Here is a 17,039-nt window from a genome sequence, read left to right on the forward strand (position 1 = left end):
AAGGCCATTTTTTCTATTTGCACTTTAAATTACAATGTAAAAATTCATCCCCATCAGTTAAAAAAAAAAAGTACAGTGGAGAAAAATCAACAAAACAATGTCAAATAATAAATTTTGAAACAAAAAAAAGGCAAAATTATGTACTGCATACCATTTGATGGAGACATTTTTAACTCTAAACCAAGGGCAGATTCACCTTTGACCTCATAATTCTTGAGCAGTGTCTTAAAGTGTACATGAAGAGAAGTGTCTGAAAAATAGAGATTCAATCTATGTAAAGAAATATAAATCATCTAATTGCAATCTACTATCCCCAAAATCTATTCACTTACATGTGCATTGCATGCCTATTTTCAAAGGCTAATTCATGAAGTCTGGCCTACTCTCCACTATGTAAGTGCCAGTAGTTTTGTGGAGAAAATGCTAAGTGGAGTGTACAAAACCATGAAGCTCCCCTAGTGACAGTTACTGTTTCTCTTAATCTTAACTGCCTCACAGAGTACTTACAAGAACAAAATGGGGGCAGGGGGAGTCTCTGACACTGCGTTGAGCTCCTTGGAGGAATGCAGAAAATACAGCATAATAAAAAAATAGTCAGTAAAAGGGATGTTCTGCTGTACATATGATAGCAAGCAACCACTTACCAGAAGGAAATGATAAGACGGGATGGAATGAGGTGTCCAATTCTAATATGAGTTGTTTTTGTGTCCTGGGCTTGGTGCTCAATTCATATGTACTCCACATGGAGGCTGGAACCACCTCTTCTGTATTAAACAAGGCATCTCTCAGTTGCATAGCCTGTAAAGTGGCACACAGATTTAAAACTTTTTAAAGCTTGTTCACATTCTAAAGCAAACCGTGTCAACAGATTGAAGTTCAAGCTGGACAAGACAGCAGGACTACTGCTCCAGAGATAGGTATTCTTCAGCCAGTTTATCCCTGACTTTACTAAATGAAATCCATAATATTTTTCTTAACTTCCGTTCTCTGCTTACCCCAAAAATCCAATGAAAGCAATTATCTCCACCTACTGTTGCTCCCCCATGATGACTAATAATGACTGGTAGTTTTATCCTCCATGAATTTCTTAACTCCTTTTAAAGTCACCTAACATCAACCTGCAGGCAAATATATTGGGCATGCTCCAATTTATTCTACAGTGGTGCCCCGCAAGACGAATGCCTCGCAAGACGGAAAACTCGCTAGACGAAAGCGTTTTCCGTTTTGGAGGTGCTTCGCAAAACGAATCTCCTATGGGCTTCCTTCGCAAGATGAAAATGTCTTGCGAGTTCCTGCGAGGTTTTTTTCCTCCCCCCCCTTTTTCTAAGCCGCTAAGCTGCTAAAAGCCGCTAATCCGCTAATCCGTCAATGGGCTTGCTTCGCAAGACGAAAAAACCGCTAGACAAAGAGACTCGCAGAACGGATTCTTTTCGTCTTGCGAGGCACCACTGTACTTGTCATATAGAATGACAAGTAGTGTCAAATTTTGAAGTTACATTTCACAAAGCCACAACCCACATCCCTAAATACTATGTGTGAGCTTGCACACTTACCAAAGAGCAGCACAATACCAAATTTATTAGGATCAGCATGACAGCTCAAGAAACTTTTAAATAAAGGAGAACATAAGAACAATCAATATGTAAAGCTAGACAAAACATCGGGAATTGGCTGAATATGCATCAAATTACACCCTTTTTGGCAAGTCCAACAGTTATCGCATATGCTTCTATGCCTCTAACTCCATTTGAAATTCTAATTATGAATACTAATGCAAAATCTGAACATGTATTATCAATAATTACAAAATAGTACATGACATACAATTGGGCCAAACAAATTTCATAGAATCATAGAATCATAGAGTTGGAAGAGACCACAAGGGCCATCGAGTCCAACCCCCTGCCAAGCAGGAAACACCATCAGAGCACTCTTGACATATGGTTGTCAAGCCTCTGCTTAAAGACCTCCAAAGAAGGAGACTCCACCACACTCCTTGGCAGCAAATTCCACTGTCGAACAGCTCTTACTGTCAGGAAGTTCTTCCTAATGTTTAGGTAGAATCTTCTTTCTTGTAGTTTGGAACCATTGCTCCGTGTCCGCTTCTCTGGAGCAGCAGAAAACAACCTTTCTCCCTCCTCTATGTGACATCCTTTTATATATTTGAACATGGCTATCATATCACCCCTTAACCTCCTCTTCTCCAGGCTAAACATGCCCAGCTCCCTTAGCCGTTCCTCATAAGGCATCGTTTCCAGGCCTTTGACCATTTTGGTTGCCCTCCTCGTTCCAGTTTGTCAGTGTCCTTCTTGAACTGTGGTGCCCAGAACTGGACACAGTACTCCAGGTGAGGTCTGACCAGAGCAGAATACAGTGGCACTATTACTTCCCTTGATCTAGATGCTATACTCCTATTGATGCAGCCCAGAATTGCATTGGCTTTTTTAGCTGCCGCGTCACACTGTTGGCTCATGTCAAGTTTGTGGTCAACCAAGACTCCTAGATGCTTTTCACATGTACTGCTCTCAAGCCAGGTGTCACCCATCTTGTATTTGTGCCTCTCATTTTTTTTGCCCAAGTGCAATACTTTACATTTCTCCCTGTTAAAATTCATCTTGTTTGTTTTGGCCCAGTTCTCTAATCTGTCAAGGTCGTTTTGAAGTGTGATCCTGTCCTTTAGGGAAATAAAAACCTGATTAATGAAATGTTACTGTAGGAATATACTTATTTTTGTGAAGGTTTCCATTCCTCTTGCTTTACACGCAATATGCTATATTTTGTTTTAAAAGTTTTAAGATTTTAAGTTTTAAGATTATTTGCAAAAACAGCAGCAAGGCAGAATTTTCCAAATTAAATATTTATTTCAGTTCAGGTACTTTGCAGCTGTTTATGCTAGGTCGAATCTTAATTTAACACAGATCAGCTTAAGGCACTTCTGAGCCTATGAAGAGGAAAACTAAGCTAGCTTGGAACAGCAAAAATCTTTTTTAAAAAAAGAAAAAGAGAAGATACAACTTTTCAATTTCCTTTAAACTTGAGCACTGCCAGCTGTGTAAGGTTTTGTGATTAAATAAATAGTCCAAAAAGAAACAGCAGATTTAGATGGCAACATACTTCCTCAGAGGTAAGTATTTGGGGGGGGATCTTTATGCTCTCATCACCTTTACCAGACTCTGAAACTAGAACAGATACATTAATTTGATATGAGAGATTTTGAACTATTATTAGTTTTAGGCCTCTGACTCCTAAGAAACTCATATATGAAATGTTTTATTTGTTTTATTGTACAAACAAAATGCATTTTGTATGAAGATTCTGTCATGTCTCTAAGAGCGTGGATGGCTTAAACAGTTATATTTACATACATACAAATACATCTATTTATACGTAAATGTGTGTTTAACACACACACACACACACACACACACACACACACAAAACAAACACATAACTCAATCTTCAATAAACTCCCAAATTACTAAGACCTTTGGCTATGACTCGGAAAACAGCTAGCAATTACAAGTTTTTGATGGCAGCAAGAGTAGCTCTCTGTAACTTAGATCATGTGCTCCCACACTTCCGAAGCCCAAATGCAACTGAGAGTTGTTTTGGAATTTTCCTTCTCTGTGTCTTACAACAGCTCTTGGAGACATCCAACTTAAGCTTGTCATTGCTTCCGTAGCAAACAATTTAGTATTCAATACAGGGTTTACTTGCATGCCAAGTCCTGCTTTTCAAAGCATTCATTATACAGCACTATGATTTAGCAAAGTATGATAGTTTTCAATTGCCGTTTTTGTCCAGACATATGTATTAGGTGCAAAGAGCAGACTACAATACTGCTGCTTCATTTCTGAATTCTGAAGTTTGCTGTAACAAGGCAGCATGTTGCAGTATTGTTGTTGTTGTTTAGTCGTTTAGTCGTGTCCGACTCTTCGTGACCCCATGGACCAGAGCATGCCAGGCCCTCCTGTCTTCCACATGTTGCAGTATAGTATTGTACTAATGATGCTGACAGTGTAGTAAAATCAGATTGCATTTCCTTGTTGGTTGGGGGGCGTGGACTGTAATTTCATGCTAGCCTCACTTGGACTCAGTAGAAGCTAAGTGAAGACACTGTTTTTATTTGAGGAGGCGTATCATTTCTGCTCGCAAAAACCTTTCTTGATTAAGTAACTTCAGCCTAGCTGACCTCTTAAACCCATTTCAGTGCTCAGTCATGTTGTTTGAATGCAACAAATAACACAGCTCAGTTACACTGCTTTCTTTCCTTATATACTTCCACATTAACTCTCAAGTGTTAAACCATTTGTAAAAAATCTTTACCTAAATAACTAGTATGAAGCAGAATGCGGCTTGTTAACACAGCCCAGCCCACTGGTCAAGTCAAAGTGACCTCACTGCCATACATGGTAGGCGGTCATCCAGAAAATTGGGTAAGGATATGACCCAACAAGATGGAAGATGCTTTCAGTTCTGGACTCATATAAATGGTCACATGAAAGAAACTCATTGTATAATTAATCCATAATATATCTTGCTTCTCTCTCCTGTTCTTTTGTCCCCCAAAGGGAAAATCCAGCTGACAATACAAGGGTACCCCCTATGTGTGAGACATTGGATAACAAAGAAAAATAATTTGGAATCATCGAATTTGGGTTTTTTATTTTATTTTTAAGGATGAATATATACAATGCTTCATCCAACATTACACCTAGTTAGAAAAAGGAAGTTGCGGTGGTCAACAAGGCCAACTTAGGAAATCCAGTTTAGCCTTATGTGTGGTCAACCTCGCATCTGACCAGCTTCTTGAAAATTTTCTCCCCTAATTTAGGATCTCACAGAACAGAACAAGAGCAGGAGCATGTAGTAGATACACACCCATACTAATCTGGCACACAAAGCTGGAACCTTAACATACTTTCTTAAAGAGATAGAAACATGCATTTGTACCTGCTGGTTTGAATTGAAAGCAGTGCTCATTTTGTACAGCTTCCTCCTCTGGAAACTCTGAAGCGGTCTAGTGCGAGCAGATGTACATATCATGGCAACAGATGATGTTCTCAACTTCGCCTTTTCTTTCCTCCTCCTCTTCAGGTGTTGTTGGTCAACCAACCAACTACTGGTGCATGATATCTCCTCATTGTTCTCTGAATTTCTGAAAAGCACCAAATAATTATCCTAGGATGTCAGAAATAAGCTCTGCATATTATATAATATTTGAGTTCCATACACCAAGTTCAAGATCAGAAGGTGTACTCAGGATTAAGTGATATACTCTAAGTCAGCCTTTCTCAACTTTGGAGCCCCATGTGCTATTGGACTACAACTCCCATCATCTCTAGCTAGCCAACCTGCCTGTGGTCAGGGATGAAGGGGGTTGTAGTTCAACAACGTCTGGGGACACAAGGTTGAGAAAGGCTGCTCTAGGCAATGTACATATATTGATTTGCTTGTCCATACATTATTCTTCATATTGGTTTAATTAGATCTTCTAAAGCTGGGAGCCCAACTTCTAAACCTTCCAACATTGCTCCATAATTTCTCTATACAGTGGTACCCCGGGTTACATACGCTTCAGATTACATACGCTTCAGGTTACAGACTCCGCTAACCCAGAAATAGTACCTTGGCTTAAGAACTTTGCTTCAGGATGAGAACAGAAATTGTGCTCCAGTGGTGCAGCGGCCGCAGGAGGCCCCATTAGCTAAAGTGGTGCTTCAGGTTAAGAACCGTTTCAGGTTAAGAATGGACCTCCAGAACGAATTAAGTACTTAACCCAAGGTACCACTGTACTTTCACAGAGGTACTTGCTGCAAGCAATAAACTGTGAACATGAATATTCCCAAGAAAAACAGCATAGAGAAGTATCAGTGGCAAAGAAATGAGACCTGACCCCTAGTGAAGTTGAACCATTAAAGAGACATCCTCAGTTTATTATTCAAGACAGACCATAATAGCTTTTAAAAACATGGGAAATCATCTTCTTAGTTGAGATTTCTTAATCTCATTAGAATACGACCTAATCTCATTACTCCACCATCTAAATCCAATCATCTTTAATCATTATTAACAAAAATTAATTTATGTTTTATTTAACACATTTTTATCCTACTTTTCGGCCAAAAAAAAAGCTTCCAAAGCAGCTCATAAATATTAGGAATAAAACAGTCCCTGCTCCCAGGCTTACATTCCAGAAGGCATGGCACAGAAGGAAAAGGACTTCATAGCAAGAAAACAAGCTCAAACACTAGTTCTTCCTTACGGTATTCTTGTAATGTTCAGCTGGAATGGAACAATTTGGAAAAGAGCCCAAAGTTGCTGATCCTTCAGCGGAACCAATGGAGAAGCACTGAAATCCCATCTCTCACCCTCTCCTATTGCATGATAGAATGACTATTTTGATTTTAGAAGACTGAACAACAACCTTATTTTCCAAGTCTATTGTTTTAATTCATTTATATTTTGTTTTACTAACTTTATAAACGTGATTTATATTGTTGTATTAATGTGCTTTACATTATCATATATCACCATTATTACAATAGAAGGAGACTATTACGTTAAAATAATATATTTATTATCTTGGTAATTGCTCTATGCAATTCATATACAGTATTTCAAAGCACATGTCAGCCTCTTCTGAACAGCATCCTCATTATTATCAAACAGGGAGTTTTTAAAAACACATTGATCCTATACATGTCTCCTCACAAGCAAGCCCTACTGAGTTTAAAAGTACTTACCATGCAATGCTATGTCTACTCAGAATTAAGTTCTAGTGGTATGGGGGCGGGGCTCTCAGGTATTTGGGGCGGGGCTAGGATTGCAGCAATACTCCCAAGTGTGTGTAGAATTGCAGCCTTGTAATACTAAACTACTGCAAGTTTGTTTACATAATAATACTGTTGTTATTTAAAGAACAGTTGTACTGTCATTTTATATTACATTCCCCCAAATGCTAAATATCCAGTTATTATGAAATACATGAAAGTCTCACGTACCTTATAGAGATGCCATTGGCCAACTCTTTCTGCTTACAGGACTTTGAGGAAAGAGGAGATGATGTGGGAGACAGATTGAGAGGAGTAATCAGACTGCTGATTATTTCACTCAGTTGAGCACTCTGAAAGAAGAATCAAAGGGAAAACCTTGAATTGAATGCACAGCAAATAACAGTCTAAAGAACTCAGGATTATATTCAAAGCACAGTGCTTCTAAAGCACCCAGCGATCAGCTGGTGCTCAGGAAAGCACAGTGCAAGGGACTTTGCAGACACTTCCAATCAGCAACATCTGCAAAGCCTCTTTTGACCAAGCCCCACCCTTTCTCCCGCCCCCATCTGACTTTATGATTTCAGATGATTTGACAGGTAGGTGGTCCCACTCGCCTGTCAAAGTTGGCCCGTGGGGGTAGAAGGAAGATAAAGATCAGAACCATTGCACCAAATAAATTCCCCACCCCTGCACTAGAGAGATAAACACAAAACACATTCTTGCAATGGTCACATTAAACAATCTCTTTTGTAAATCACACTATAATTATGAATACTAAGCTCAAGGGAAAGGGAAAAAGTCAGGGAGGGAAATGAAAAACCAAGACTTTTTTCCACAGCCCTCCTGCCTGAAACTGAAATGTTTGACTTTATCATGCTGATGGGTGACATAAAAGGTGCTCAAGTAGCATACATAAAATATATCACATTTTATCCTCATAACAGATAGATGAAATGGAGACACTGTTACTGGACAATGTGAATTTCACAAGTAAATTTCTGAATTAAGACCTGCCAAACCAAGTCTAACACTACAGCTTCCAAGATGCCTTCTGGGTGTACAAAAACCACTACACAATCTCCCACTTCCTGCAACTTATGCAGATCATGCTTACAGAAATATGGAACTTTGTTTTATTAATAAGCTATTACAGTGTACCTGTGTTTTGCTACAAATTATCTAATTCTATCTGATGCTCACTCTCACTTGAATACCTGTTTTTCTATGTTGCGGAGAAGCAGAGTTGGACTGCTGGGTGACATTTCGAAATCATGTTCCGGCCAAGCATCCTGCCTCTCAAGGGAAGCATGTGAATTCCCTGTGGTGTTTAATAAAGCTTCATGGTCCATCAATTGTGTTCGTTTCTTTAAGAAGTCCTTTGGATTTGGAAATTCTTCTAGGATCACCATTCCCTAGACAACAGCAATTGAACACAATTGTGTAACAAATGTAATCTCTCAAACTGCTGCAGCCCCCTGAAACACTTTAATGATTTAGAGCTCAAAGTGTGATCTGTATACAGACAAGGTGAATAATCTCACATGACAATAAAGCTGCAACTTCAATTTTTGCAAGCAGCTAACATTATAGCGATTTTCTGCTCCAGTTCAAAAATTTGGCATACAAATCTATGTACTGATTGTTGTATCATTTTCTAGTTTCATCTACTAAATGAAACATCCTGAGGGCCAGTGTAGATGTGATGCTGATTCAGCAATCAGACCTGCAAGTTGCTGTAAATCAGCCCACTCACCCCCACTCAAACATTAATCTCACTGCGAGGCAGTCACCTCCTCTCAGCCTAACCTACCTCACATAGTAGCTGTGAGAATTAAATGAGGAGAACCAAGCTCCTTGAAGAGGAGGATATAAATGCAATAAATAATAAAAAACAAGATTTGCATCAGTGACACATCTTCTGTTCACAACTGAGACTGGATTACTGTCGTTTGCTCCATATGGAAATGCCTTTGAAGACAATTGGTACAAAAGGTGCAGCTAGAAGGCTTATATGGTCAACAATTTGGAACACATATTGGCATATTGGCAACTTGTTTGTTTCTGGGACAGTGTTAGTTTGCAAAACAGATTATCTCCAGGCCTGCCTGCCTGCATACATATGAGCCTCGCCAGGTTTTACAATGTGCTGAGGTCTTGGATTTCCAGCTCTTTGAGAAGAGATGCTGGATTGACGAGTACCAGCCTTTTCTTTATTATACACATTTTGATAGTGCATTCTATGTGCCTTTTATCTTGTTTCCTTAATGCTGGTCATTGACTGTAACAATAAAGATTTGATTTAATTTTTAAAAATAAATTAAATCTGTCCCTCTAGATTACCAAGCATGATCTTTATTGGATTACCTTATTTAAAGAACTCAATCATCATGCAAAGTGCACAACCAATTTTCTTCAAAAAAATAGTTTAATCACCAGGCAATTCAATATATGCATAAAGATCTGCTTTCCTCTGTGGAGAGGATACTTGAATTGACAATGCATAAAAAAACTTATTGCTTGTGTACTGTGTACTGCATATGAAACTTAGTAAGACTGTGCCACTGGACAAGTTAATTGTAGTTATATGTTGTTCTTGTATTTACATGAAAACCAATACAAATTATTGGGGGGGGGGAATAAAGATTTGCTTTCACTTGCCCACAACAGCTATTTTCTTTATTTCCATAAGGATTAATCTACAAGGAACCAGGTATCACTAAAAAACCAAGACTCAGATTGCTGGTACCGGTTGACAACTATCTGCTTCCAATAACATTTTCTTCCATGCTCTCCACCCCTTGGGAAAAGATTGTTGTGGCCTATCTGTGTTTTTTCTGTTTAGTTACACTTCAAGAAAAGATGAAAATTATTTTAATCGATTGTTTATGACTGTGTTTGAGGAGTCCTGTCTATTAATTATTGCTTCCTCACTGTACTTATACTGGAGACTTATAGACAATGTTTTGGTTGGTCCATCCCAATGCACACAACTTACTTGTTTCCAAACTACCAAAATAAGAAGCACCCTCTCTTCATCCTCCTTATACTAGTCTCTACCTCTCTCTCATGTCACTGTTCCCAGTCCATGACTACGCTTCACAGCAGAGCTTCACTACCACAAGAACAAAACAAAATGGATTTCACCCCCTCGCCTCTTTTTTTTTTTAAAAGAATGAAATAAATTAAGCTGGGAAACAGTCACTTGCCCAAGGCCGCCCAGTAAACTACAAATCTTAGTATGGATTCTGTACCACAATCCTACTTTCAAACAAAGACAACACTCAAACTCAGCCTACTATTTCATTGACCTTTGCAGATTTTACATAATGGCTTTTGCTTAGATACCAGATACCAGAAACCACAGAACACAGAGAAAAAACATCTATCAATCTTTTATTTCAATAACCCATTTTTCTTCCTTACTGACAATACCTTGGTGGCACGAATCTGCCTGTGAAGGTCAGTGAGTTGCTGGATTTTGTATTCTAGCTCTGAAATCTGGGCTTGAAGCCATGTCCAGCGACAGCCAACATTAGCTCTGTCTACTAGCCATTTCCAGTCAGATCTATAGTTACTAGGAAGAACACAGAACATTGGTTAGAAGAGATAATCAGTATTTTAGAAAGACAACTCAAAAGAGTCCATAGGATATCACAAGAAGCCTTTGGGGCTACAATAACTAGCAGGTAACAGGTTTAAACAGGAGTCATAAAATGCCTAAACAGCAGTATCATAAAATGTCTTTTAGAAGCATCTGCTAAAAACAGAAAGAGCTGAATTGAGTCTGATTTCTGCACAGAGTTGAAAACATAGCCGTAATAATAAATTATTATTATTATTATATAGCACATAGTAAGAGCCTGCTGAATCAATGGCCCACCTAGTCCAGCATCCTGTTGGCCAACAAGATGTGGATCAAATGCCTGAAAGCAGAACATGAGTGCAACATGACGTCCATAATTTTGGTACCACTACGGAGAAGGCCTTGTTCCTGGTTCCCATAAATCAAATGCCTAGAGAACATAGGCAATTGATACAGACCCTAAGGCTTAAGCAGGTTTTACATGAACTTGGATGGCCATGTCCAAGTGGCATTTGTGGCATGAAGTACCTTCATTCATTTAGCCTTTATTGGCATAAGTTAGCCAATAAAATCATAAGAGAGAGAAACATCCATGTAACATTGGCAATCCAGACTTGAAATATATAAAAGGTAAAGGACCCCTGGAGGATTAAGTCCAGTTGAATTTAACTATGAGGTGCGGCACTCATCTCTGCTTTAAGGCCGAGGGAGCCAGTGTTTGTCTGCAGACAGATTTTCTGGGTCATGTGGCCAGCATGACTAAACTGCTTCTGGTGCAACAGGATACCGTGATGGAAGCCAGAGCACACAGAAATGTCGTTTACCTTCTCACTGAAGCAGTACCTATTTATCTACTTGCGCTGGTATGCTTTCAAACTGCTAGGTTTGCAGGAGTTTGGACAGAGCAACGGGAGCTCACCCCATCACGCGGATTCGAACAGCCAACCTTGCAATTGGCAAGCCCAAGAGGCTCAGTGGTTTAAACCACAGCGCCACCGTGACACAATAGCTGCATGAAGTGCCTTTCACCAGTTTAGCTTGGTGAGCAAACTACAGGCCCTCAAGCACAGATAGGCTGTCACCTTTGTCCACACTCCCAGATGATTTGCATTTAGACTACTATAATGAGCTGTGTTTGGGAACACCTTGGAAAACTACTTCAATGGATGTAAAAATATGACACAGCTGGATGATACCAGCCACAGGGAACACATCTCAATGGTGCTGAAATAGTGTCACTAATTTGCTGCTTGTACAGGCAACTCCCAACAGTGCCAAACCCAGAAGTGACCTGATCACTAAAAGAGTGGAACGTGGGCGGAGCAGTACGCTTTACTCTGGCTCTGCCAATGCACATGGGGGTCTGGAACAGAACCCCCATGCAAAGCAAGGATTGCCTGTACTGTAAAATTTGACTCATATAACAAGCTATGATCAAAGAGCAGTTCCATTTACATCAGTAAACTTTATCAACTTAGTGAAATTAACTCCAAAAATAAAAGATTTGGAGATCCTGTCATTAACATATCACATCTTCTGTCCTTTATGTACAGAGATTTACATGGAACTTGAGCATGCAGGATTGTAGCACAGAAGTTCAGCAATTCTTTTAATACCTACACTTTTCTGGAAATCTGCTCATCATCATCTTCACTTGAGCTGCTACAAGTGGCATCAGAATCCAAACTCTCTTCCGCATGAAATAGGAGTCCAGCTGTTGAGCGAGCAAACACTTTGATTTCATCAGATGAAACATCAAAATCACGCTGTATATCTTTACTTGTATTAGCCTCTATGTTTTCCATTTTAATGTTGGTGCATCTATGATAGCTGCCGCCCAAAACACCGGATGGATCATGAAAGGCTTTCATGCTCTGTAGTTGGCGTCTCACAAAGCATTTCATCTGCTGGTCACAGTGTTTGACAACATGCTTTGCCAAGAGTATTTGCAAACGTTTCTGAGTTCTTTTGGCCCGGCTGAGCAAAGCCTGTTGCTTGCTTACACACTGAAGTAAATGAAAATTCAATTCCTGTTCTTTAGTACTGGAATTACAGTTCACTTTTGGTTCCAGGGCATCATCACACACTTGATGGAACAGGTCTCCTTTTTTTGTCTCAGGATTAATAAATAATGCCTTGCTCAAAAAGCCATTCTTCTGATACCCTTTACAGTTAGGAAGCTGCCTTTCTTCTACATTGTGGGATTCAGTTAAACATGAATCAAATAGTTTTCCCATTTCAGGTAAGTTCTTTGTTGATCCTAATAAAGTTTCCCCTCTGACCTGCTCCCCAGGTTCTGAATTAATAATTTGACTGAAGTGTGTATTAGTGCTGTTACATAACGGATTTCTCACTTTGGAGCAGCTATGCTCTTCTGAGTTCCTCTGCACACAATTTTTATTGTTTACATGGAAAGTAGAACTGGGGCTCATTAATACTGGATAGTGTTTAGAAGACTGAGAACCCAAGTATTTTAAGTTAAAGCAATCAGTGCTATGGTTGGCTTGAGGAATGGGGAACCCCAGCATGGAGCAAGTAATTTTTGTGACAGACCCGTCTTTCATCTTCTCTTTTACTGGTCTGGTACTTCCCATGCCTAATGCATCATTGGACTCCATCACTCTTGAAGACAAGGAAGATGATAAGCAGATACCGTGCCCTTTCATTGCTTTCTCTTGAAGAGCAGGTGTCATAGCTGTCGTAAGCAGTTTACACCCAACCTGTAAGAAAAGCAAATACTGAATAAAACTATTGTTTTGATATCTACTGTTAATTTCCACTTCTGCAGTGCCATAAATTCCAGATATAATTTGCAGTTGCTCTTTAAGAAAATAAAATAATCTTATCAACTGTTCCGTGATTATGTGCCTGGATAGCTCAGTTGGGACAGCTGTGTTCCTGCATTGCAGGGGATTGGACTAGATGATCCTCAGGGTCCCTTCCAATTCTATAGTTCTATGAATCTATGGAAACATCTAATTCAGAACATCTGCCACAACAACAAAGGCTGTAGTAATATTTTTAGGTGCACCAAAATACTGGCCATGTTGAAACCATAACTATGTATGCTTTTGCTTGTTACTGTTTTAAATATATAAATCAGTTCTGTTTGCAGGTATTTCCCCCCTCCCCCCACATTTTCATTATCAATAAGCAAAGACATACACGAGCTGCGTGCCCATGCAATCCCTTTGCTGCTGATTCACTACTTCATTTGCACGAATGGCAAAAAAGACCCCTATTATGTGTGAATTATGAATTACATTTAATGGCTTTCTAAGAAATCAAGATTAGGAAGACAACTTTAAAGCATGATGAAAGTGCACAAAGCTCAAGCATACCCAAGCTTAATCAATCAGGATTGGATCATATGAACCAGACCATTGTTTCACAGCCAGGAGGATATCTGTAATTCTTTCTGTAAGCCTGGTTCCCATTATTCTCAATTTTATACAAAATAATTACTTGCAGTTTTCATATCCCAATTTTCCTCTTTAAAAAGTCATCCAATTAAAAATAGGAGTCCTATAAAAACATCCATTATATTTTTCTCACCAATGTTTTTATTTTTAATGTTCCAGATTGAACAGTTTCCTATCCTCATATATTTAATCTTGCCTAACAGTGTATCACTTTTTGTTTGTCTCTCCACATTTTCCTAATTCCTAAAATATAAACAGCATATGAAATTTCTTGCTATAGCAATTTGTTTACTTTCTGGCTCCTGTACTTCAAAGGCTGGGGGTAGGGAGAGCATTTTACTTTGTTTTACAGTAAGGAAAAAAATAAGGGAAAGTCTGGCATCTGTTAACTATCCACAGTGCACAATGCCTTTACTAGGACCAACCAGAATGTCACAAAATAGTGAGCAAAGCTTTCCTGTTCTCCAGAATTCTTCATCAGGCTAGATGCTGAGAAGGGGAAAGGGGAAAGAGGGAGAAAAGTGGCTTGATTTTGAAGTCACTAAATTCAGGCTTGGTAGTTTCAACATAAGCCTGCCTTTGTCTCCTCACTCCTACCATCCAAACTGATGTTTACGACATATTCATTTGTCCAAATAAAGGTGTTACTCAGGTGTATTTTTTGTTATGAACTAACACAGTTTCTTTTCCTTTTTGTATATTTTAACAAGCTGCATCACAGAACAGTATGTACAAAAAAGGGAACAGAAGATAAAATATAAAGAAAACTTTAAATAAAATGTGTTTTAATTGCTACTTAAATTTTACTATGGAAACGACTTTGAGAATTTTTGTTGAATGACAGTATATAGTTTAAGTAAAAATTAAACTATTAAACTTTTGAAAAGCAATCAATTAAATACAAGTCTATAATTAAAAGACTCAAAACCACTTGTCAACATTCCTTAAAAATATATATATCATGAATTAAGGGAAGATCTAAAATTAAAATGTGATATCTGAAATGCTCTCTAGAAAGCTACCAGAGACACTAATTCAATTAAAGGAAATAGCTTCAGTGACTGACTGAAACATAACTTCAGGTACAATAAAATATTGTTTTCAAACTATTCTATGTCTTCAGAATTAACTTTTTTTTACTATTTGATCCTGAAAAATCATTTAATTAGCAATTAATGGTGCAATCCTATACATGTCTCCTCAGATCATAAGTCCTTTGAGCACAATGGGACTTACTCCCAGGTAAGCACATACAGCGAGGGCTGGGAATCATTTACAGCTGGTTAAGACCTTAGGTCCTCAGATTTCCACAAGTCATTTTGACATGTGGGCCTATCCAACTCTTTAACATCTGACATAATTGTGATGTCAGATGAAACATCTTTCCCTATTTTTAAGACACAGTAATTTGTAAGTGCCACCAATCAGCTGGTTGTCAGTGTCTGCCAAACCCTCTGGCTTTACAAGTGCTGAAGACAGCACAATCTTCACTTTAGCAAGAACCTATGTCTTTGCGTGTGTCACACTGGACAGAGGGCAGGTGGGTGTGGCTTGACCAAAGAGCTTCACAGGTCACATGGGGGGGCCGCTGCACCTATTTAGGTCTGCAGGCTGGAGGTTCTCCACTACTTATGTACAGGATTGCATCCTTATTGGTTTTCTGTGAGACCCTTAAAAATATTGTCTGATTTGCTCAAAACAACTGCAGGGTTTCAAAAACTAGGAAATACCTGCATAGCCTTCGAATAGTTTTTAAAAACTCCAATATGACTACTTTTGTTCATACCCAAAACATTTGCCAGCTGCAATGTATAAATATTTCAGAGTCATCTTTATTTCGGTAACTAACACTTCATAGATACACTCAACAGATTAAAAACACTCCCATAAATGCTTTGTAGAAAATGACTCCCTCCAGACTAGCAGTTTCAATGTGATTCCATAAAAACATTATTTTGTCCAATTAGCAGATACTGAAACAGCAAATATAAATCCCATCTGCAGGCCTTCATAGATTTCTCTCTTTCTAAACAGAATATCAATATTCAAAGAGGACAATATTCAAATAGGACAAAAGTCAACAACTCAACAATCAAAGAAAAAAATGCAATGTTATAAAGAAATTGTTTATACAATTTGTTAGTACAGAGCAAAGGGGATGGGGTCTTCTCACTAGGCTACATTGTAAAGGTAAAGGACCCCTGGGTGGATAAGTCCATTCGTGATTCAAAATTGGCTCCCTCATCTCTCCTCTAGAGGAGGCTGACAACTATAAAAGGGAAGTGCTGGAGAGCATAAGGAAGGATGTTGAGTCCTCTACCCCAGCTGTTGTACTGCTTTAACCACCAGATAAACAAAACCATGTCATTTAATCAAAAATATACTTATTTGGCAAAGAGCAGCTTAATGTGGTAAAGGGCAAGTTTGCATATAGAACACATCCAATTCTCCAAATTCCAGTTGAAGATCTCAAGTATTAAACTGGAAAAGTTACATTAAGTATTGGAGAGGTGCTGCCATTCATCACAGGACTTAAACACATTGAACAAATGGTTGAACATAAGAATAGTCTGTTAGATCAGGCCAATGGCCCATCTAGTCCAGCACCCCTGTTCTCACAAAGGCCAACCAAATGCATATGGAAAACCTGCAAGCAGCATCTGAGCACAAGACCGCTCTTCCCTTCCGTGGCTTCCAGCAACATGTATTCGGAAGCATTATTGCCTCCGACCATGGAGATAGATCACTCTCATCAGGGCTACTAGTCATTGACAGCTCCTCTCTTCCACAATTTTGTCTAATCCTCTTTTTAAGCCATCCAAGTTGGTCACCATCACTGCCTCACGGGGGAGCAAATGCTATACTTCAACTATGTGCTGCATGAATAAGTCCTGCTTTTGTCTGTCCTAAATCTTACAATATTCAGCTTCATTGAACTTGTACAAGTTCTAGTGTTATAAGTAAAGGAGAAAAACAAGTCTGAGTGGCTTTCTGTTTGCCCCACCACTTTCCTCGGGAAAACCCACCCTTTACCACTGAATCAGAATACAGTGGTACCTCGGGTTACAGGCGCTTCAGGTTACAGACTCTGCTAACCTAAAAATAGTACCTTGGATTAAGAACTTTGCTTCAGGATGAGAACAGAAATCGTGCTCCGGCAACGGAGCAGCAGCGGGAGGCCCCATTAGCTAAATTGGTACCTCAGGTTAAGAACTGTTTCAGGTTAAGAACAGACCTCCAGAACGAATTAAGTATTTA

At 39.0% G+C, this 17,039-nt stretch overlaps 1 protein-coding gene across 7 annotated transcripts in view; it reads right to left on the reverse strand.

Moving 5' to 3' along the window:
* Positions 1-17,039, reverse strand: part of KANSL1L (KAT8 regulatory NSL complex subunit 1 like) — a 41,042-nt gene that overhangs the window by 22,044 nt on the left and 1,959 nt on the right. For 6 of the 7 annotated variants that reach the window (XM_083627629.1, XM_083627630.1, XM_083627631.1 and 3 more), the window contains exons 2-8: positions 11,980-13,079; positions 10,209-10,350; positions 7,991-8,188; positions 7,005-7,126; positions 4,954-5,158; positions 645-798; positions 152-250 (exon numbers count right to left, since the gene is read on the reverse strand). In XM_083627629.1, coding sequence (XP_083483755.1) covers positions 152-250; positions 645-798; positions 4,954-5,158; positions 7,005-7,126; positions 7,991-8,188; positions 10,209-10,350; positions 11,980-13,052 — 1,993 coding nt within the window. In that variant the 5' untranslated portion in view covers positions 13,053-13,079. The remainder of the gene's footprint in view (positions 1-151; positions 251-644; positions 799-4,953; positions 5,159-7,004; positions 7,127-7,990; positions 8,189-10,208; positions 10,351-11,979; positions 13,080-17,039) is intronic. The other variant, XM_083627628.1, reaches the window with a different exon arrangement.

Source organism: Podarcis filfolensis (assembly GCF_964270895.1).
Source record: "Podarcis filfolensis genome assembly, chromosome: 1".
NCBI lineage: Eukaryota > Metazoa > Chordata > Lepidosauria > Squamata > Lacertidae > Podarcis > Podarcis filfolensis.